A 24,746-nucleotide genomic window follows, 5' to 3' on the forward strand; every position below is an offset into this window, starting at 1 on the left:
GTAGGAGCACACAGCTTCTCAGAAACATATGGCTTGGGAGCCTTTCAGCCAAGAGGTCCATCTCCAGATGTTGGGAACCAGAGTCAGGTAAACGCTAGTGACTGGATTTAAAGCAAAACAGATTAAACTGGCTTAAGACGAAGCCATGAGCACTGAAATTACTTAAATTCCCAAGGATTCTAATGTGTACCTAGGGTTGAGAGCCATGGAGATTTTGAGACTGTATAACCACTTCCTTCATAATATCAACAAATAACTAAAATACAAATTTCATTAGTTAAAATACTGAATGGACAGCTGGGTCAAACATTCACCTCAAGTTCTTAAATTTCATTTTCTAAACAAATTTTGATACTTTCTAAAGGAGAAAAAAAAATGTTAGACTACACATCTGATTAAAACTTGAGGGCGATGAATGTCCTTCATTCCGAATTTGGAAATAAATGAAGAACAAGGTACTTCAGGTGCCTGCTTGGCATCAGCAGCCAGTCTTGCAAGTGCGAAGACCACTTTTATCAACCTGCTTCGGCTCAGTACAGAGGCTGAAACTATATTCTAATAACTAGTAATCATTAAATTATCTAAAGGCAAATTACACTGAAAATTTAAAACCCTCTTTACAAGCGGTAAAATTTAAAATTTTAGTGAAGCAAAGCAACTTTAAAATATAATTTTCACCACATCAATTCAAAACTTTGAGGAAAATTATAGCAGAATCTGAATTTTAACTTTTAAAGCACTATGAAAATAATTAATTCAGCAGATGATCTTTAAGAGATAGTTGAGGCCCTATAGATACTTTCTAATGGCCTGTAACTATTATGAAGCAAATTCTTTTCTAGTTCTGAACGTAATTAATTATGTTACCCTTTCCCAACTATTATCACTCACTTTGGATTGCAAAAAAACAAAAACAAGAATGCCAATTTTGAAGCAATTTTCAAAAATATTTCCAACTAAAAAGTATCAAACATTTAGTAAAAATGTATAATGCAGGATCTTTGAGAAACCCAGATTATAAAACAACCAAAATCACCTGGAATTTTTATGAAACCATTTGACAGAAAACCAAAGATCAAAATTCAGAAAGAGATATGGGTCCAGTTACAGTTCTGCCAATATTTGTATGACCTTGACCAAGTTACACAGCCTCTCTGAAAAGCAGTAACCATGGTGCACCTTGCATACATGTGCATAAGAGTGTGCACATGTCTGCACAAGCGTACATTAAAAATAAGTCGGGGCACCTGGGTGGCTCAGTTGGTTGAGTGTCCGACTTCAGCTCAGGTCATAATCTCACAGCTCATGAGTTCGAGCCCCACGTCAGGCTCTGCGCTAACAGCTCAGAGCCTGGAGCCTGCTTTGGATTCTGTGTCTCCCTCTCTCTCTGCCCCTAACCCACTCTCATTTTGTCTCTCTCAAAAATAAATAAACATTAAATACATATATATATGTATATCTTTAAAAACAAAATAAAACAAAACATTGAAGTCTGCTCCAAGCCTAAAATTCTGTTTCTAGTAAAAAGGTAACAACAAGGGGCGCCTGGGTGGCTCAGTCGGTTAAGCGTCTGACTTCAGCTCAGGTCATGATCTCACAGTTCATGGGTTCGAGGCCTGCGTCGGGCTCTGTGCTGACAGCTCAGAGACTGGAGCCTGGTTCAGATTCTGTGTCTCCCTCTTTCTCTGTCCCTTCCCTGCTTGTACTCTGTCTCTCTCTCAAAAATAAATAAACATTTAAAAAAAAAGGTAACAACAAGAACAATTTGGAGGCTGTGGGTTACCTTTGTAAAGCACTGGTATATATCTGTGTTTTAGTTTTAATGTAGTTAAAAAATCCAAAATATTTCAAAGTCTGTGATTACAGGTAAGATATGAGATAGGGTTTTAATGTCTGTAGCAACATATCAGTATAAATGTTTTCAGTGTATACTGAAAAAAGAAAACGTATTATGGAGAAGCTTCACTTCCTACCACTACCAATGCACCCACTATCACCTTAAAACACCCTCATTTTTTCATATGTCATTATTCTTCCTCTATAATATATTCACTAGTTTCTCCCATCTCTGATAAAAAGTATAGTATTCTCTCGTCACACTTAGAAGTCGGACTTTCGCTTCACTGGTTCACAGAATCAAGAAAAAGTTTTCTTCACCTAACTTTCTGTGACTGGTCAGGGACTGGCTGCAAATGCCAAAATTCTTCTTACGAAGAGGTACTTCAGAGAGATAGCAGGCCTCATATTAGAATGCTTATACTTTTCCAGTTTAAAAGCAAGATTCAAGCAACTTACCATTGTTCCAAAAGGAATGGCTCTTGAAGCATGGTAATAAATGGCTATAAAATTGATGAAGAAGGCAGTGCCACACACCATAGCTGGGATAAGAAATGCCCCAATAAACATCTGCTTTATCCATCTCCTTCCTGAAAGAGAAAGGAAATAATGAAAATCGGAGGTGAGGGGCATATATTAATGCTCATAAGGCACCAAATTATTGTTTCTTTAGTGCCAAAACCTTTATTTAAAATTCTCATGTAAACATCTTAAAATCTGACATTCTAATGATTGTTTCAGGACAACAGCTATTCAAGTATGTCTAATGCAAACAGCTTTTGAAGTGGATGCACCAGAAAAGAGCAATGGACTATATAGTCAAATGTCCTAATTTTCTGTCGTGACACTGCCACTGAACTGCTGTGAATTTTGGTAAGCCACTCAATCTTTCTGGGCTACAAGTCGGCCTATATAGGCGTTTTCCAACTAGGAATTCGGGAGCTTCTTGGAGGTGCCCATGAAGTCACTGGTGAAAGAAGAGCCCCAAACCCTGTTTTAACCAGAACAAGTCCATTTTCAACAAATTTACACAATGGAGTTCATGTAAGCTTTCATTTGAAAAGAGGATTACACTGCTTAAAACAAAATTTTTTTTAATCCTTAAAGTTACCCCAAATTAAATTACCCCTAGTTAAGTTGAACTTACCCCAAATTTACTTTTAGCTGTAATTATGATTATAAATATATATTTAAATTTGTTTCAAAAGGGAAAAACAAAAGAGTGTGTTTCATAAGCTCTCTCTCTCAGCAATTAGAACTACAGACTTTAAGTTTCACTATTTCTTTGTCCCTCTTTGTACTGCCAAAATTCTATACAGTGAACAACTGTTATTTAAACAAAGAAAGGAATGTTTAAACTATGTAATCAAAAATTTTAAATCGTGTGCATATTGATCAGGAGAACAAGGAGCAATCTTTCTAATACAGCAGAGTATACGAGCAGGCGCACTGCCAAGAAAGCACCTGCATACTGCTTAGGAACAAAACCCAAAGATTTCATACTGGATCGATATTACAATTCAACTCCACAACCAAAAGCAATCGGGACCCAAACAGAAAGTGCTATAAGTGGGGCGCCTGGGTGGCTCAGTCGGTTAAGCACTGGACTTAGGCTCAGGTCATGATCTCACGTTTCGTGACTTTTAAGCCCCACATCGGGCTCTGCGCTGATGGTGCAGAGCCTGCTTGGGATTGTCTCTCTCCCTGTCTCTCTGCCTGTCCCCCACTCAAGTGCGCGCGTGTTCTCTCTCTCTCTCTCTCTCTCTCCTCTCTCTCTCTCTCTCTCTCTCGCGCGCGCGCGCGTGCGCGCTCTTTCTCAAAATAAGTAAATAAAAACTTAAAAAAAAAAAAAGTAAAGTGCTATAAGCAAAATAAGCAATACCCTAACTTCTGTTTTCTTCTATGTGAAGCTCTTTCAAACATCCATCTCATAGAATTACTATCCCAAATCTTGACATTCTTCCAGAAAAACTCCTTGATTTTGAAGTATCACCTCTATATACTCTATATTATTTCTTTCTCAGGTAAGTTTCAAGGGCCCCTCCTTTCCACACACAGACTCAACATTCAGCATTTTAACACAAAAACAACACAAAAAGGGTGGCCATTGATTAAAGTATTATTTTTCCTATTTAATTCTATCTCTTTCTCAGCACTATCTTTTCCTACACTTTCCATTACCTGCTCAGATTCAGAATGTATTAATAAATTCCATATTTAATTCTCTTACTCCCTTTCCCTCCAACAGTCACAAAAAATCCCACACACGTTCCACTGGGTACAATCAGTAGCCCAGGCATCTACACTGTGCTTCTTGCTGGTCCCCTGCAACCTTGGAGATTCTGGTCAAGTTCCAGGCTACCCCTAGCTTCAAACTGGGTCTGGAGGATTATCCAGTACACTGAGGACAATATGCAGACCTTTGCTGTAGTGCAATGAAGTCAGTCTGAAAAATTCTCAACTCTCTGGGTTGACTTCTTACATTAACCTGGCTTTTAGGGATCACTCAGACAAAATTATCAGTACACGATCAGACCTCCTCAAGGCACTGTCAATCAGAAAATAACCTTTAGATTATACATGGTAACATCTGATACTCCTAGGTTTGAGTCTGAACTCTGCTTTCAAGAGTTAAGTGTAATAAAGAAAAGTGTAGCTAGGTGTTCTTAACTTGCAATCAAACTAAAAGCAAATCTCTGTCCAAGAGTGAATAAATTTCCTGTTTTAAATAATGTTTCTGCTGTGGAGACTTTTCTAGAGGTCATAAAATGTAAATTTCTTAGCCTAACTAGTTTTCACATCAAATTCAAAGCTGAAGTTGACTCAGGCATCCTGATTTTCTCAGGATGGTAATCCTGTTATAAGACTTGCTTCCTGTAGCTAAAGGTATATAAGACATTGAACAGTTAACAAAAATAATTAGCAATCTATGATACTCCCTCAGGCAATCCAAAGAATTATTTACACTGAAAGTACAAGTCACGTTAAATCTAGTAGGACCAATAAAAAGAGTAATGGTAAACCAGGATATACTGGAGGAATTTTAAATGATCCTATACATGCTCAGAATGCCAATAATCTATCTATAAGACTAGTCGACTAAAAAGCAGGATCCCTTAATGCTGACATTGTTTAAGATGAGCTGGGAAAATCACATGAGAAAGTCTCTATCCTTAGGAATATAATTTTAAGGTCTTTCAACAACCCTTCAGTCATAAACTGAAGTACGCAAATCTACTTTCAGTACTTTTCTGGCCCCAATTACAGGGAAAACAAAAAAATGTGAAAACCCTTGAATGCTACCACAGAAAGAAACACCATGGAGCAGTACCTTTGTATCATCCCTGTATCTCCCATCATTTCCAGGTCACAAAAGTAGAGAAGCGAGGGAGTATTTAAGATGAAGTGCTAATCTTAGCAAAAGATTTTAGCAAAGAGTAACAAAAATCTTAATGCAGGGTCCTTTGATAAATATTTCAGAGTCAATAGAAATAAACAGCTCTCTCCTATTCTCCTTCCAGTCCAATACTTTATCCAAAAGCCAAAAAACATGCCTTTATATTCAGCTGTAACACTATATACTCTATGTGGAGGCCTCCCATGGAGGACATTTAGGGAGTAAGGCACCTCAAAGCAAAGTAATATCAATAACTTAAATATACTCTCTCCTACATGTTCCTCAGGGCTAGCTAACTTCACAGTGAACAACGGACATAATCTATTAATTATTCCTAATTTTCAGAAATAAAATGCAAGGATTCCATAAAAGCAAAGTAGATCCCATAGCAGGTTTGGTAGACATTATGTGAAATGGGAACACAAAGTATTTTACAATGGCTGTACTATCCATTTTAAATTCCAAATACCCCACAGTAGAATATTGGCATCTATAATTAAAAATACGAAGAGATCACTTATAAGTTACCTCCTTGTCTGGCATATAAACTTCCTCCAAAATAACCATTCACTGGAGATGTTGCAGCATAGACAAATATGGCTGTACTGAGCATTGATCCCCTCCTGAAAAGGCGAAACAACATATGTGGTAAGTTAAAGCCAACAATTTAAAGAAAATATCATAAAGCCTATCACATTAAGGTCAGTGTAATTTCAAAGATAAATTTAACAGGAACACAAAAATATCATCCTGGACTATAAAGGATCTCAGAAGGTTGCTGAGTGAATGAATTTCTAGTTAAAACTGCACAGGCTAATACTAATTTTTTTCATCTGCAGTTAAATTTCATAATATATTCTAAACAAATATTTCACATTTCTTTGGCAAAAATGTTAGAAGCTGGCACTAAAATTGTTTTGCAACCCTGTGAACCAATCACATCATATGGATAAGGATATTCATCTGTTAAGAAAAATAATTAGAATATTCCTCTTTATAAATTGATTTAATTGCTTAAGATTTTTGCCCACTGGCAAATAAAATGGAAGTAATGTAACCTATATTAGTGTTATTACTTTAAATGGTATAACACTGAGACTTTTCTTAGTTTTCCTTATACTATTAAAAATTATTTTTTAAAAATCCATAGGTCCAGGGGCGCCTGGTGGCTCAGTCAGTTGAACGTCCAACTTCGGCTCAGGTCATGATCTCACAGCTCGTGAGATCGAGCCCCACATCAGGCTCTGTGCTGAAAGCTCGGAGCCTGGAGCCTGCTTCGGATTCTGCGTCTCCCCTCTCTCTACCCCTCCCCTGCTCACACTCTGTCTCTCTCTCTCTCCTTCAAAAATAAATAAACATTAAAAAAAATTTTTTTTTAAATCCATAGGTCCACAATCAACATTAACTCAGATCAACAATTTCTAATCTCTTCTCCCACTAATGGTATCTAGGAAATTCAGATCAACCCTCCTGTTGAATAAAGCTGAACAAAATATTTTAAATGCCTAATTGCAAAGAGAAATATTAAAATGATAAATGACAGTATCATTTGTCATAATATAGAAATGTGCTTAGGGCACCTCCTGGGTGGCTCAGGAGGTTAAGGGTCTGACTCCTGACTTCACCTCGGGTCATGATCTCGCGGGTTCATAAGATCGAGCCCGCACTGGGCTGCAGTTATAGCACGGAGCTTGCTTGGGATCTCTCTGCTTCTCCCCTACTCACACATGTGCATGTACACACACTCACTTCCTCTCTCTCAAAATAAATTAACTTCAAAAAGAATGTACTTAAACTACTAACAATAAAGACTCTTTTTGAAACTTAGCATAACTAGGAAGGTAAAATAAAGTCTGTAGATAGAGCATATAACCTTGTCAATTTGAGCTAAAGAATATTCTTTTAAAGAGAATTTACAAGAATACCACACAAATGTGTGTACTGGGATGATGTACAATTTTCATAAACTAACCACCTTCTCGGTAGTAATTATTATATTTCACTGTCCACCTATATAGAATACAAAAAGATCATAAAGTCTTGAAGTATGTAGTGCTCCTCTGCCCAAACACCAATGCTGAATTTCTCAAAGTGGATGCATAGTAGTTAAAACATTACAGTATTCAATTTCCATCAATACATAGCTAGATACAAATGTGGCAGTAATATAAAAATATGTCATTCCCATGTTTAAAAGACTGTGGGTCAGGGTGCCTGGGTGGCTCAGTCAGTTAAGCATCTGACTTCGGCTCAGGTCATGATCTCTCGGTCTGTGGGTTTGAGCCCCACGTCGGGCTTTGCGCTGACAGCTCAGAGCCTGAAGCCTGCTTCCGATTCTGTGTCTCCCTCTCTCTCTGTTCCTCCCCTGCTTGTGCTGTCTCTCAAAAGTAAATAAATTTTTAAAAACATTAAAAATATTGTTTTCTTTAAAAAAGATCATGGGTCTCCGGGCACTTGGCTGGCTCACGACTCTGGATCTCAAGGTTATGAGTTCAAGACCCATGTTGGGTGTAGAGCTTACTTTAAAAAAAAAAAAAGTAAACAATCGTGGGTCTCAAAGTTTTTAAAATCAAAATTTGTTTTTTCAACAACTCAAACACTCTAAGTACTAACTTTTTCCTTTCAGATTATCATTAAAAAATCTGGCCCATTCTCTGTTTGTAACTAGGTATGTGAAGGTTGACAAAGGCCTAGCAATATTGAAAACCAAAAGGCTGCTTTGGTCTAAGACCAGTCTATTACCAGTCAGAAGTTCTTAATGCTGGCAGAGAGGGTTCAAAAGGATTGCTCATGTGACTGAGGGTCCAAAATGCCTACCAGGGATTTAAGCTTGCAATCCCCAGAGACACTGCACTAAGTGAAGTGTAAGTATCAGTCATGGTTTCAAAAATCAGACAGACCCTTCATCTCTTCGTTCATAAATATTCTATGGGCATTCTCCACCCAAAATACACCGTTTTCATCTACACTGTAAAATATGCTGAGGTAGGGAATTGTCCTCTTTGTTCATCTCTCCCAGACTGGAGGGGGGGAAACATCTAAGGAGCTGACTTACACTTGTCAACTCACCACTCTCCACCCAAAGTTATAGAGCAGCTGTATTTTTCCAGACTTTTCCACAGGTTCTCAAACACTATGCCTTCTCAGGAGTTATATCACACTCATAGGCATCCACATTGATACTGATCCTCTATCTACCTAAATAGTTTTTCTTCTCTGATTGCTGTGGTCATCACCAACACAAAATAATTTTCACATGTTACATTATCTGCCTTTCATCTTTTAGAATCATTCCTACTCTGAAGTGATTCTTACAAATTTCATGTGCAAGGTTTTTCATTTTCTCACCACTTTATGCTTATTATAATCTCTATTTTCATTTCCATAGCACAGCAAATTAAGAGACAAGTTGTGGCAAAAGACATATCCTTATCCATATGTAGGTTCAAATCCCAGCTTACGAACATCCCTAACAATCGTTATGATCTCAGCCATGTTACTTAACCTCTCTGAACTTTACTTTCCTAATCTGTCGAATAGAGAATAACCCTTCAAAGGATGGATGTGAAAAGTAAAAGAGCACCTAAAGTATCAAGCACCTAATGGGACACCAATGTTAGTCACTTCGATATCAAAATAATACCACTTTAATATGAATTCTATAAAAAAAATACGAATCATATAATTAAGTATGTTCACTTCAAATTAGCATAATACAGGAAAAACATTAATAATGAAGAACAATGCATGACGTGCCTGCTAAGAAAGTTTCTTATTTCTAAAGTTGAAGGTCTATAAACAAAGAGTTTCTGCAGTAAAATGAATTGCCAAAATTGTAACCCTAACATCTGAGAAGGAACAACGCAAAAACTTGAATTCTAGGAGAGGTTACCCACTCGAGACTGACTGTGCAGTGTCAATTCAGTCAGTGGGGATGAATTTAACCCAGTATTTGATGTAAAGCATGCCTTCTTGGCATTTTTGAAATGCTTTTCTTATATTTGGGGTTTAGTTCATCTGAAATACATTATATCCTAAAATATGAACGACAAGTCAGAACACTTAAGTTTAGGTTTTGAACAATTATTTTAAAGCTTATATGGTAAACAAATTGCAAAGGTTATATATTAAAGAAATATAACAGAAACTACAGAGAAACCACCTTGTTGATCAATATATTGACTTGAGTTTAACACGCATTGAGTACCTTCCACACATTTAAGTAGGTACTTTGAGAATTCAAAGATAAATGAATGAAGATCCAGTCCTTGCTCTCAAGGAGCTTAAGGTCTAAAGGAAGAAACAGTAATTTAGTATTATTAAATATTTAACATAAAACTAAAGAGCCATTCTTTCAGCAACAATTTATTGCTTGTCCACCAAATGCCAGGCATATATAAGAAAGAATGCATTACGTGGGGCGCCTGGGTGGCTCAGTCGGTTGAGTGACCGACTTCTGCTCAGGTCACGATCTCACGGTTTGTGAGTTTGAGCCCTGCACCGGGCTCTGTGCTGACAGCTGAGAGCCTGGAGCCTGCTTCTGATTCTGTGTGTCCCTCTCTCTCTGCCCCTCCCCCACTCATGCTCTGTCTCTGTCTCAGAAATAAACATTAAAAAAATTAAAAAAAAAAAAAAGAAAGAATGCATTATGAACTGAAATAGAGATAAAAGATCTAACTGGAAACAAGTGTCATTCTGATAGAGAACTTCATGGAACAACGTCTGAAATGCCTAAATTTATAATCCCTACGACCCAGGCTCAAAGTGTGTCTGCTTCACTCGTGGCTTTCTGAGCATAGGTTATAGGACCACTCAATAGGGATGTGAGATCTGTGTTAATTTTCTAATAATCCAAAGACCTCAAATCAAGAATTTCTTTTTTTTAATTTTTTTTTCAATATTTATTTATTTTTGAGAGACACAGAGACAGAGTGTGAGCAGGGGAGGGGCAGAGAGAGAGGGGGACACAGAATCTAAAGCATCAAATCAAGAATTTCCTGCAACCAATTTTGTCCTCAAAGAAAAAAATGTACCAAAAACCATGTACAGGTAAGATAGATACGCAATTATTTTTCTAACCTCATGTGCCTTTTCCACTGCTCTTTTTACTATTATTTATTATTTAATAGTTATATATTAAAATTAATAAATTGAATAAACATTAAATATTTATTAAAGATTATTTATTATTTTTCTTCTGTTCTGTAGACAGTGTCCCAGTTTGGAAGGTAAATACGAAGTACTAATTCAGAAACTGTAAAATTCTTGTGCTTTTTACAAAGATCTAATTGGATCTTCGGCTTTCGAAAAAAATGCCTATTCATTTTGCCAAACACCACTGGCTTATAAGTAACTCTGTTCATACCTCTAAATGGAACACAACGTTTATAACCAATGAAAATGTTCAGTAAGGTTAGTATGTTTTAGCATGTCACAGAAAAACATACTTATAGCTGAATATTATTATTCATTATTTATCTGCAGTAAGAACATTTATGCTATATTAAATTCTAAGATAATGGAAATAAGCAAATATTTAATTATAATTGACTTAAAATGGTCCAATGATTAACACTATTCAAGAACAAAAAAATAAAATTAAACACATGTACTTACTCTGTATATAAATCTTCTATCATTGCAACAATAATAACAATAAGAGACACGGCAAATATCTGACATCCAGAACCAATGAGAGAAGAAAAGATCAGTGGGTGACTTGATGGCCTAAATACGTCTCCATGCACCTGCTTCCATCCATACTCATCTCCTAGGTCTCTATCCTATATACACACATATGGAGAGAGAAAAGAAAAGCATTTGGAATAAAATTAAAATACATAAAATAGGTGAAAAATTACAATTCCAGTTTTAAGTTCCCTCCTTCCAAACTTACAGCTATTTAAAGGGATTCAAAATATCGAGAAAAGACATTTCAAATTTAACATAATCACTGCAAGGGCTCCTGGTGACTCAGTCAGTTAAGCATCTGACTCTTGATTTCAGCTCAGGTCATGATCTCATGGTTCAAGAGATCTAGCACAGAGCCTGCTCGGGATTCTGTCTCTCCCTCTGTCTCTGCCCCTCCCCTACTTGAGCTCTCCCTCTCTCTCTTTCAAAAGAAATAAACTTTAAAAAATAAAATAATCACTGCCTTAATAACTTATAATGTTAAAATATTATGGCATTTACTGAGGTTCAGGAAGGTGGCTCCCAATTGTGTTCAGAGAATATCAAAAAATGGAAAAGAAAAGGTCTAGGAGCAAACACAAATGGTCAAAATGGGAGAAGAGCACACCGGCTCTCTGAACATTCTTATTCTTGTCATTTATATCATGCCTGTGGCTCATACATAATGAGGGGCCAGGTGGAGAATCAAACAGAAAACAAAGATTGAAACCAGTACTTAGATGCCCTAACAATGCAGAAATGTCTTTTATAGCCTGGAATCTAAGAAAATATATGAGGAAATATCAGTTAAATATTATCTGTTAAATATTAGTTAACTGCCTACAGCACTTTTGAAAAAGGATTCAATTTTTCCTTTTCAACCTGAGTAAAGAAGTATCTAAAACATTATTTCTTAAATATCAGTCCCTTAAGATAATCTGGCTTTTTGCCTGGGGGTGATCCTGGTCAGACATGTCTAAAAAGCACCAAATTGGGGCGCCTGGGTGGCGCAGTCAGTTAAGCGTCCGACTTCAGCCAGGTCACGATCTCGCGGTCCGTGAGTTCGAGGCCCGCGTCAGCCTCTGGGCTGATGGCTCAGAGCCTGGAGCCTGTTTCCGATTCTGTGTCTCCCTCTCTCTCTGCCCCTCCCCCGTTCATGCTCTGCCTCTCTCTGTCCCAAAAAAAAATAAATAAACGATAAAAAAATAAATAAATAAAAAGCACCAAATACATAATACACATTAACATATTAATTGTTTTAACCTGTTTAACTCTTTTCCAAACTTATTTAATGATGGAATGTATCTACATAGCACAGCCATTAATATTTTACAGAACACTTGTGCTCATTTACAACATTGTATATAATATAGTAAAAGAATTTAGAAAGTGAACCTGCCCTCTGAACCTACTAAACCAAATGTAAATGAATCCTTTCACCCACTCCCTGAATTTAATGCAGTATTTAACAGTATTAGAGAGATGTCAATACAGGTCTACAACTTCAGAGCTACAATTCTGAAATCAAAAGCTCTGAAAACTGGAAGTCTGCTTCAGAGTTGGACACATTCCTATTTGGTGGCAAAACCTGGTGCCACCAGGTGCCACCATTCTTATTTGGTGGCAAAAACAGTGAAGAGGTTATTTGTACTGTATACTTATCTCACTTAAGGTGAACATTCAATGTTTTGCTGGAAAAAAAATTAATATATTTGATTATGGGGCACGTAATCAGAATATGTAAAAACAATATATTTGATTAGAGATCCCTCAGGAACTTTTACACCTTTCTAAAACCTGAAAATTCTGAATTCTGACACTCATGTGACTTACATGCCAACATTCAAAATAAGAGTTAAATTGTTTTTATAAATAAATGTAAAACGTTTGCTCACCATATCATCCATTTCTTCTTCTTTACTGTACCTGGCATAATCTTTTCTTAGAGTTCTCATTAAAATCATTGAAACTAAGCCCACCAAGAAGATAACCATCATGAAAGAGTTGAAAATTGAGAACCAATGAATCTAAAATAACAGAAAATAACACATTACTGACATGAATTATTAATCACAAAATTCATAGGCTACATGATGACAACAGCATGTTAGTGCAAAAAAAAAAAAATAATAATCTTTTAAAACTTTTACATAAAAATCCAAACTTGAGACTCACTGGGGATGAGTATTCACTATGCAAAGAGATTGAGTTTCTTTACAGTAAACTTCAGATGCATTAAAAACATGATATTGTATACAGATTTTCACAATCAACTTTACTGTACGAAGTACAATCTGACCACACAGCATATGCTAGTTAGCATTACACAGAAAGAACACAGACTTTGGAGTCAAACAGGCCTCGGTTTTAACCCAGATTCTGCCGATTTTCTAGCTATGTGACCCCAGTTCTCTATATCAAAAAGGAAGCCAATAATACTATCCTGATTTGTATGGTTTAACAACATGTATAAGAAGTATGATACCATGTCTGGCACAGAGCAGCAAATATTCAAAAAATGTTAGTTCCCTTCCCTCTAACTGAGCAACAACGTGAAAACCTCCTTAGGACACCAAGACTGAACCATCACAGTTGGCTGCCCTGGATTTAGTCCGCCTTCCTGAATGTATGCTTCACTTGCTCCCAGTTCATCTTTTCCACCCCATCACCTTATCCACTCCCTTGTAACTCTGCTACCCGCGGGAGAGAGAACGAGATACCCTGTTGTGTCCCGATGTTCCCAAGACTCTTGACTTTTATTTCACCCACACATCTGTCACAGATTTATGTCCACACTCTGCTTTATAATCACAAGGCACCACTGTATCTCTGAGTGCATCTCAGAACTCGAAGCATCTGACTTCAAATTCCTTTATATTTTAATTCCCGTAAGTTCCTTAAGGATGGCTTCAAAATTTCACCTCTCTCACCAAGGCCCCCATTTCCTTTATTTTTCTGCATTTATCTTCCTAGCCTTTCACTCCTTCCATCAATTTCCTAGATGTTGCCTCCTCTTAAGTCAAGCCTTCCCCTAAGCTTTACACCTCTTTCATCCCTTGAGGTGTTTTTGAGGTGCTTTGTGCTCTCATCTTGCACCCCTAAATTTGCACCTTTCTCCACCATCAGCAATCTCCAAAAGTCCCTATCTATAATGCTATCTACTCCCTGGTGTGGTTATATGGATCAAACAAGGTAATAAATGTAAAGCATATAGCTTAGTGCCTAGCTCATAGTAAAACACTGAAAAAATTGACAAGCTGCTATTTCTATTAATATCTTTTAAAGTGCTTGTTTGATCTTCTGTCCCCTCATTCTTCCCATCTTCTTCTTACCTCCCTCCTTTCAATGCCAATACTTTTCAAATGAGACGACACATACTACTTCTCCCCTCCCACCCGGCCTCCCCCAGATGATAGAATCTCACCATGTCCCACGAAATGTCTCTTACAGGCCTGCAATGAACTTTTAAACCGATTCAGCAGTCAATGAGCTGTCCACTCTCCCTGCCACATCGGACCTCTACTGCCAGTGCACCATCCTCCCTGACTGACTGCCCCTTCTCCTCTTTCATCTTCAGTGCGTGCTCCTCCCACCTTATGAACGTTTCCAGAAGCTCCAGTCTTGGTACTCTGCTGTGACTTCTTCAGACTCTCAGAACCTATAACTGGTGTTCCAATGATGATGGTAACACCCTCACCCTCAACCCCCACCGGGACCCAAATCTCTAGCCTTCTTCCTCATTCATGTTTCGCACTTGTACTAAACATCATCATTTTTAGTTCAATGTCTTTCTGGAATTTCAGACTTAGACTGCCCTAAAGTAAACTCATAATCTTCTGCCTCACATATAACTTGCTTCTGATTTCTAACTGCTGCTAATGGTACTAACACTTGGCTTTGAAAGTTTAGAATTATCTCTGCCTCTTCCTTCTCCTTAATCCTTCCTAAGTAATAATTAGTAAGCTTTTGTTTTCCTTTGATATGTCTCTTGTATATCTATCCCTTCCTCTCCATTCCCATCCCATTACCTCACACCTGGAAGTAGCCCTAATGGTTTCCTAATTAGTCTTCTTTAATCATGGTCTCTGCCCTTCCTTCCAATCTATCCAAAAAAAGTTACCCGATCTTTCTGAAACATCATTTTCATATACCACTTCTCTATTTTAAAACTGATGGTGACATTCCCTATTTTCTCACATATCAAATCTAAACTATTTTCCCTAATATTCTGTACCCCTTGTAATATGGCTCCCTCACCTTCTCTAGCCAACCTTTCACTCCACTGCATCCTACATTCCAATCAGGTCTATCCTTCTTCAGCGACCCACAAGTACAGCACACTCGTGTCCACCTGTATCCTTCTCATAATTTCTTCTCACATAGGATCTACTTCTATCCACTTCTGTAAATTCTATCTACTGTTTAAAGCCCAACTCAAAAACCCTCCCTTCTATAAAACTTCTCATCTACATATCCCATTAGTCATAGATGTACTCCTGCTCTAAACTCCTACAGGTACATACACAGAATATTTAACATGAAGGATGTACTGTCTTGTACTTAGGACAGATTTTAACTTGGGCCAGTATGCTGAGTATGTGCACTAGGGTGAAGGGCAGCCTTGGCTCTGTTCCCCACCCTGACACTTCAGGCAAGTGACAAACTCTGTGGCTCTCCCTGAAGAACAGGAAACGGTCAATTGCCTCTGCCTCTTCATAAAATCATTTTTTCCTCCATTTAATAATTTATTTATTGAATACCTACTAAAATTATAAAGGAAATAATGAATGTACTGTTTTGAAATATGTGCAATAAAGGATTACATAAGATTTAACATAAAAGTATCATTCAAGGGGCGCCTGGGTGGCGCAGTCAGTTAAGCGTCCGACTTCAGCCAGGTCACGATCTCGCGGTCCGTGAGTTTGAGCCCCGCGTCGGGCTCTGGGCTGATGGCTCAGAGCCTGGAGCCTGTTTCCGATTCTGTGTCTCCCTCTCTCTCTGCCCCTCCCCCGTTCATGCTCTGTCTCTCTCTGTCCCAAAAATAAACGTTGAAAAAAAAAAAAATTAAAAAAAAAAAAGTATCATTCAATATTTTTAAAAGGAGTCTGCAATTATAGGTTTCTCCAAAGATTTGATTTTGTTCCACCCTGAGAAATTAATGACCCAGAAAAGGACAAGAGAGAAAAATGATACAGATGTTTCATATCTTCTTTCAGTCAATTTACCAAATTTTTGGAAGAAAAGAAGTTTTATATAGTTACTATTTAGTAGTAAGAAAAATACACCTAAAATGCAAAACTTTCAACAAAGCTCCCTGCTATTTTCTTATCTAAGATACAAATTTTAAACCAATACCTATTAAAATGTACTATCAGCCTGACATTTTATAATATTCTGATTCCAAAAACTACAAAATACTATTACGATTTTGAAATTATTGTAGCAAGAGAAATATTTCTTAAAAATAATAAAGAAACTAGGGGCACCTGGGTGGCCCAGTCGGTTAAGCATCTGACTCATGATCAGATCAGGTCATGATCCGATTGGCTCAGATCATGATCTCACGGTTTCATGGGTTTGGGCCCTGCGTTGGGCTCTGTGCTGACAGCGTGGAGCCTGCTTGGGATTCTCTCTCCCTCTTTCTCTCTGCCCCTCCCTAACTTGTGCTCTCACTTTCAAAATAAATAAGCATTAATAAATTAAAAAAAAAAAAAAAAACTAATAAGGAAACCAGATGTCACAAAGGGGTTACTATGAACGGCTGACTCCAGCACCTCCTAGTGTTGCTAACCCTAAAGCAGCACCCCAGGTTTGCCATAAATTTTATAACACTGGAGAGAAAGAACTAACTGTACCCCAGTACTACCACTTATTAAGCACCTGCTATGTGTCAAACACTGAACTAGGTACTTTATATGCACTATCAAATGGACTATCACAACTCTGCACACTATGACGATCCTTGCTTCATTATTAAGGAGACAGAGCTGAGGAACTGAGTAATGTGACCACAGTTATAGTGGGTGGCAGAGACAGAATGTGTATCCAGCTCGAGCTCTTAAGCCTGTGCTTGTAGTCACTGTCCTGGAAACAATCCCTGCTCTTACACAGTAGATCCTACCCCTCCCGCCTACTGAAGGAACATACTGCAGTAATTCTCCTCCCTCTTTGCTGCGCTGTTAGCTTTGCACTCACTGCTGAACACTTCCACGCATGTTTCTCTTTATCTCAAAAGAAAATCTCCGGACTCTATCCTTCCTACTACTACACCATTTCTTTGCTCCCTTTAGCTGCCAAACTTATAGTCTCCAAAACCTCTCCTCCATGCTCTCTTATACCAGCTCTGTTCAGATTTTGTCCCACCCCTATACCAAAACCGCTCTTTGTCAAGTTCACTGATGACTCCAAATGAACTCAACAGTCACTTTCACCTTACCTGACCCAGCAGCAACAATCCAGAACCAATCTCTCTATCCTCCATGATACACTTTCTTCATGTGGCTTCCAGAACACCACACAAGCTTTTTTTTCCTCCCTCCTCTATTGGTATCTCCTCAGAGCCCTGAGGGGCTTCTCCTACTCTTCCCCTAAGCTTTTCTTACTGCCCCCAGGACTCAGTCCTTGGCCCTCTTATATTTATACATACTCTTCCTTGGTGATTGCATCCAATCTCACGACTCCTTCAAGGCTGTACTCAAATGTCCACATCAGAGGCTTACCCTGAGCACCATATTCAAACCACAACTAGCCTTGCCTGTGGCATTCTTGCTCACTGCTCTTTTTTGATGGACATATCTTTGAACACACTATAGCCTTAACTTACCATGTTTATTACATGTCTCCCCCTACTAGAAGGGTAAACTCCAAGAGGGTACCGATCTTTGACTCTCATTCTCTAATGTATTCCTCTTACTCACTACTGTGCTTGACACATAACAGGTGCTCAATTAATAACTGCTGAAAGGAGAAATATGCTACACCGCTCTACTAGTGAAAATGCCAAATGGCAACCTTTCCCCCAAGTCACCAGTACCCGATGGCACGAGAAACAAGGCAGGCTCAGGTGTTCCAGTAGGGAATGTTAGTTGAGAGCCCTCATATTTTCAGATATTATCTAAACGTTGAAGTTATTTGTGCCTCTACCTTCAAACATGTTCAGAACTACCTAAACACTATATCTGAAAAGAACACACCAGGAGTAGGGAAGTGGAGATTGGGGCGGAAATTTTAGGTCCAGGAGTAGCATGCTAAATCATTCAGCAATGACTAAATCCCAAATAGCTTAATTTTTTCTCCTAGGACCCAGAGGAAGATTAGAAGTAGTGACAGGTTCTGGTGAAGTCTGGCAGCAATGATACAAATTTCAAACCACAAAAGCTTCGGAGCCATCTCAAACACAGATTACTAAGAAACTTCAGAATTCCAATCTAAAAGATCAGGTCAAAAGGTGTAAGCTGCAACTCAGGAAAAAAGTCAGAAAAATGGATACATCTCCTTATATCATGTTGTCCTTTCATCTCCGTCCTTGAAGCAGGGAACCACTAAGATAAAAACTTTTTTCCTGTAAAAAACCAAAGCTACCACCTGTACAAAACCAGCCAACGATGCCACTGGACTAGACTTACAATCTGAGCTCCATCTTGTACGTACTGGTGGGGGATGAGGGGCATTTCTTCCCATTCTTGATGTTTCTTTTTGTGTGGAAAGATTTCCATCAGCAAACGGTCTTTGGTCTTACTCCACTCTCATCCCTTCCCTCCTTTCCTAAAGGATACACACATTCTGCTCTGTTTCTCCACATTTAAGTTTCCTAAGGGCAGGTGCCCATATACAGAAACTTGCAATAGTCCAGCACTAAGTGCGAGAAGTCGGTCTAATTCTGAATTTCAATATTAAGAAGCCCACCTGTCCAAAGACAGAAGTCACATTTTCCAATATTAGCCTCATTAATAATAAAAGTGATATCCTGGCTTTTGGTATGTTGTATCCTTCCCTGGGGTTACTCAAAATCAGTTTAAAGCACAGGCATGATGAAGAGGGCTTTTGACTGCTTCCCTTCAACTCTCTATCACCCTAGGACTCTAAGCTCACCTGTGAAATCACCACTAGCCCAATGTTTGAACTCCATGGCCTTATTAGCACAGTGCCTTGCATACGGCAGATGCTCACTAATGTTTGTTAAACTGACTGAAACATATAATGAATGTCTTAAAAGATACAATTTACCTACCCTGTGTTGAAAAAAGGATGGATCAAGATATTTGTCAAATCGATCCTCAAATTTTACATCTGACTTTTTCCACTTGACCTGAAAAAAATTTTTTCACACGAAAATAAAGGCCAGTAAACAAATTAACAAGCTAACAAAATTCTGAGCACAATTAGGGAAGATTTACATAATTGGAATAGGAAACTAGAGAAATGGTGGAAAGTTACTGCCAATTTGAGAAGCTGAAACACATATGATAAAAAACCAACTTTCCTCTCTGTGTATTAAAACTTCCAACTTTATCTAGAGGGATCATTTCAGTTTTCAAGGACATTAATATAAGTATTTGCTACTTATATACTCTGACCTGATAAATTGATAAGAACTGAATCAAGGGGTCCCTGGGTGGCTTAGTCAGTTGAGCATCCGACTTCAGCTCGGGTCATGATCTCACAGTTCGCGAGTTCAAGCCCCGCATCAGGCTCTGTGCTGACAGCTCGGAGCCTGGAGCCTGCTTCAGATTCTGTCTCCCTCTCTCTCTCCCCCTCTCCCACTTGCTCGCGCACTCTCTCTCTAAGATAAATGTTAAAAAGAAGAACTGAACTAATTAGACCAATTAAAATAAGAATCCACCCATCTTTGACATTAGACTGCATTAGTTTTATTACAATTATCAAACTTCTTTATAAGTTCAGTTCCGGAAATATCATTTGTACTAAGTACATATGCATAAGCTTAAAAAACTTAAAAACTGGCTACTACCAATGGACTCATTCCAGTTATCAGGGAAAAAAAACTGGCAAAGAGAGAGGCTACCTACATCAGATTTTTCTTCTTTCCACTATTTTTAATCCTAATGGAACAGAATTAACTTGACAGTTGCAAAGGGCTCTGACAAGCTCTTACTCTGCAGGAGTATCTTATTCCAACTGATAAAGCAAAACATGGTAAACTATACCCATCCAGCAATTTTCAATACAGCATCATCTCTATCTGCAACAGTAAAAAGGAAAGAGAAACAACAAGGCATACTACAATCTAAAAATGTAACCATGAGAATACATGGCTGGGTTAGCTATAACTGCTCAGTTATAATGGTAAACTTTGCCATAGCCAATGAGAAGTCCTGCATATGTGTACCTCTATCTAATACAGACCTGAGGCAAATCTTCTCCCTGCTTGTAGGAGGCTTACTTACATGCATTAAGGAAACAGTCTTAATAATATTCTGTTGCACCCTACTTTCATTTACTAAAGTAGTAAAACACACTTTACTGTTGCTATCAGGTCACAAACACTCATTAATGTACAATTATTTTAATACTTACTGAATATGACATCTGGATTTTAGTATTGGGAACAAGTTTCACCTTTCCTTCACTAGTTAGATTAACATCAACAATTCGATTTCCATTAAAACCTATTTCAAGTTTTTTGTAGGTCCAAAGATAGTAATCTTCTCCATTTTCATCTGCTTCACCAACAATACCTACAAAAGAAATAATACTTTATACAAGGTAATATCACTTAATATTTAAAATATATTAGAGGCTAAAAGCTCATAAAAAAAGTTCTTATAAACAAACAATATTTGAGGAATATTACCATTATTCCTCATGGTTAGAAAAAGGCAAAAGTATAGGCTGGAATTCTACTCTTTGTTAACTACTTGGCAAACATAAACCATAGCCACACCATGAACAGTTCAGCATAACCTGTCACTACTGATACTCAAAGTTCATGCTTTGTCATGAGTATCACCTTCATTGCAATAATTATCACCTTATATGTATATACTTCCTAACACCTGAAAATTTCAGGGAAGTACTATGTCATCATCTGGCACAGTCATCCAGTTAGTAGTGGCCAAACTAAAATTAAGTTTCAGTTCCCCAGAGGCCCAATCCAGTACTTTCTCTAATAACCTATACATTCCTAAATAAGCTTCACATAGGTGTTTATGGGTACCAAAACTTAAAATGTCTCTTCTTTATGTTTCAAGCACTGGCCCCATCCCTGGGAAAACATCAAAACGAAGAGTGCTGAAGATAAATGTTAATGAGGCACAGTTTAAAATGATCATTCTGATCACAATTTCAGATACTGGAGGAAGACCCGAACAGTGTCAGGGCAATAGGTGGTAGCTAGGGATCTCTCTCGTGTGCCCTCATACCGTCAGCTATTTATCTAACGTTCCCTACCAAAACCTATATACTTCCCAAGAACCTTATACTCTAAAAGTGACTCCTTTCCTCTATGGTTAATGCATCTCATTAAAGTAGTAGGGGAAAAAAAGATCCTTTCTTATTAAGGAGTATTTGCTTATTAACCAAAGTTGTTCTCTCAAATTGATACAAATTCAAGGAATATAGTTTCATTGTATTTGGGGTTGCAGAGGGATAATGAAATCCTTCTAATAATTAATTTCATCAAGGTTTATTTACCTACGTACTCTGAAAACTCTGGGGTAGAGACAATTACACCAAATAAGCTATTCTCTGAGGGTTGTTTTTTTTTTTGTTTTTTGTTTTTTTTTTTTTTGAGAGAGAGAGAGAGAGAATGTGAGTCGGGGACAGGGGCAGAGGGGGAGAGAGGGGGAGAGAAGGGGAGAGAAGGGGAGAGAGGGGGAGAGAGGGGGAGAGAGAGAGAATGAATCTCAAGCAGGCTCCACGCTCAGTGCAGAGCCCAACATGGGACTCAGTCCCACAACCCTGGGATCATGACCTGAGCCGAAATCAAGAGTCAGGCACTCAACCGACCTGGGTTGAACCACTCAGGCACCTCTCTCTAAGGGGCTTTAAAAAAAGATTGTGAAATACTTACCCCAAGAAAAAGCTAAATAAGAATTTTTTTCTGACAAGAATTTTTGTAGTTCAGACATTCTAGGACACCCAAACATATCTTTCCTAAACACGACAGACCCTGGAATCCCAGGGCTAAAAAAGATTTATTTTAACAGGAAAACACAATTGCCATGTTGCTAAGGAAATCCACAGAAATGACCAAAAAAAAACTATGGTCATAAAAGAAACCCAAAAGCAATGGAAAAAGAACAGGAGAGGAACTTGCTCTCCCACCAAAAACAGAGGAAACCCTGACTAATGGGTTCTTCTGAACTACAGGCTCACAAATCTTGAGCGACTATTCAGCACATCTTCCTGCTACCCTCAGAGCTGATCACAGAAATGTCTGTGTTAATGTTAACGCTAATTATAGTCATTAATATGAAATGCTTACTATTTATACCTAATTAACATGCAACAGAGTAGCAATGATGCATACAATTACATCTTGAGATTGACTTTCTTACAAATTTCATCTTAGAACCACGTTAGACTCTGGTCTGATATGTTCAGTATTTCAGTTTGCTGCTCAAGAATATAGTGGTCTGCCAACAAATTAAAGAATCAGAATGTTTATTATATATAAGAACAGGTGTCCAAAGGGGGGAAAAAACCCACTAAGAGAATAATATGATCAAACATGCTGGTTATCATAGCATAATGATTTAATTTCATCATATTCTTAACAAGTTCACCACCTTCACGTAGCTCAACCAGCTATGGGACTCTCCCCACCTCGTCAGTAGCATACATATCTGGCAGAGCTCTGTGCCTTGCATGCTGTCACTCATATGAGACACAAAGGGACACAGAGCAGCTGTGGTCCCCAAATGCCCTGCCAATTGAAGTACTCAACTACTCTTTCGAATAGTCACTTCCCACCCTCTTTAGAATATTCACTTACTTTATACTGACTTGCAATACTAACTCATTTCAACAGTACATAGATGTGAATTCCTTTACCTAATATTGATGTTCTCCTGCAAAGCTGCATGTCAATATATCCTTCAAAGAAAAAAACCAACTAAAATAATCTAATCAAGTCCAGCACAAGCAGAGTTTGGATTTTGTATAGGTTTATATTAACTATCCATCAATACAGAAAAATAAGAGCTAAAAACACTAAAATGTTTTTAGGGGTGCCTGGTTGGTTCAGGCAGTAGAGACATGACTCACGATCTCAGGGCTGTAAGTTCGAACAGGGTGTAGAGATTACTTAAAAATAAAAATCTTAAAAAAAAAAAAAAAAAACTTGAAAAAAATTTTAAACATACAGTGTTAGGAATCTGCAAAACAAGTCGCTCAGGAGACTGTCTTATCTAAAACCATACTACCACAGTTCCACATGAGAGAAAGCCCAAATAAAACTTCAAAATCCTATTTAGTTCCTTTGATTATATATGACAGAATAAGTCAAAATAAGATATACAAAATGGGGGAAGGGAAGACATTTCAGATTGTTCAAAATGCCTTTTAATTCCTTAAATCTGAAAAGTTATACTATATAAAAGTTGTATTTTGAGGGAGTATCATATAAGGTTTGGCAACGTTAAAACCCCTTCAAGCAACAGGGATCATAAAGAGTCATAAACTGTATGATCAACAAGGGATCATAAAATTGATGTTAAAATAATTCCGTGGAAAATAGTGAAAACTCATTTACTGATTCAGTGTACAATCAATCACCTTAAGAGTCATTACATAAGTCATGCTTATTATGCAAGTATGCCCAAACTTTAAATGGAACATATAATACCTACCCCATATTGGTAAGTCATCTATGTACATCTGGTACCAGTAGTGATTTTTAATAGCATACACAAATGCATCTCTCTTTTCTTTATCTAAGTCAATTTCACAGTAAGTGGCTGGCATCACATCATCTGCATAAAATAAAAATTGTGAATTAGCACACTGGTTTGCAAAATAGAGGAAAAATTACACAAGAAAAAGCCAACATTTCCTTAAGTTAAAATTTGTATTCATAACAGTTGAATTTGGATGATAATTATAGGAGGATTCATTCAGTTGATAATTCTTTCCTTTTTAATGAATGTTTTAAGATTTTTCAAAATAAAAGAATTTAACCATCTTTATTTTCAAAGACTATCTAATTACATGAAGAAATTTTCCCTTGTATAAAGAAAATTATACAAGAACATTTACAAAATAATTTTAAAATGAATAATTTGCTTTTAAAAACAAAAATAAAAAAGCTTACAATACACAGGAAAGTTCTCATTTAATGTACATAAAAACTCAAAAATATGATCCTAAATAGAACAACTTCTAGCTGTAAGATCTCTGAGATAAATATTCATTTTAACATTCTTGGAAATGCAAGTCACTGGAGGCCATAGATTCTATGAGGAATTCTAGAGACTCTTCATAATTAGAAAGATTAAAATACAACCTCCATCTAGCAGGTGTCACTGTTTATTAATTACCCAAAGGTCCCATAGAGATGAGTCATTTCCACTTGAATGCTTTAAAAAATACTGCTACCACAATACTGTTCAGATGGTCTCTAACCTATAAACCTTTCAAAAATGTGCTTTCAAAATGGGCTTATAAATAAGTGCTAAGGGGGCGCCTGGGTGGCGCAGTCGGTTAAGCGTCCGACTTCAGCCAGGTCACGATCTCGCGGTCCATGAGTTCGAGCCCCGCGTCGGGCTCTGGGCTGATGGCTCAGAGCCTGGAGCCTGTTTCCGATTCTGTGTCTCCCTCTCTCTCTGCCCCTCCCCCGTTCATGCTCTGTCTCTCTCTGTCCCAAAAATAAATAAACGTTGAA

General features: G+C 37.7%; 1 protein-coding gene across 1 annotated transcript in view; it reads right to left on the reverse strand.

Moving 5' to 3' along the window:
• The window catches only part of TM9SF3 (transmembrane 9 superfamily member 3), a 70,191-nt gene that overhangs the window by 24,657 nt on the left and 20,788 nt on the right, over positions 1-24,746 (reverse strand). The window contains exons 3-9 of the mRNA XM_045438393.1: positions 23,716-23,838; positions 20,441-20,601; positions 19,134-19,211; positions 12,799-12,930; positions 10,850-11,016; positions 5,762-5,856; positions 2,296-2,426 (exon numbers count right to left, since the gene is read on the reverse strand). Coding sequence (XP_045294349.1) covers positions 2,296-2,426; positions 5,762-5,856; positions 10,850-11,016; positions 12,799-12,930; positions 19,134-19,211; positions 20,441-20,601; positions 23,716-23,838 — 887 coding nt within the window. The remainder of the gene's footprint in view (positions 1-2,295; positions 2,427-5,761; positions 5,857-10,849; positions 11,017-12,798; positions 12,931-19,133; positions 19,212-20,440; positions 20,602-23,715; positions 23,839-24,746) is intronic.

The sequence above is a fragment of the Leopardus geoffroyi genome, chromosome D2 (assembly GCF_018350155.1).
Source record: "Leopardus geoffroyi isolate Oge1 chromosome D2, O.geoffroyi_Oge1_pat1.0, whole genome shotgun sequence".
Taxonomy (NCBI): Eukaryota; Metazoa; Chordata; class Mammalia; order Carnivora; family Felidae; genus Leopardus; species Leopardus geoffroyi.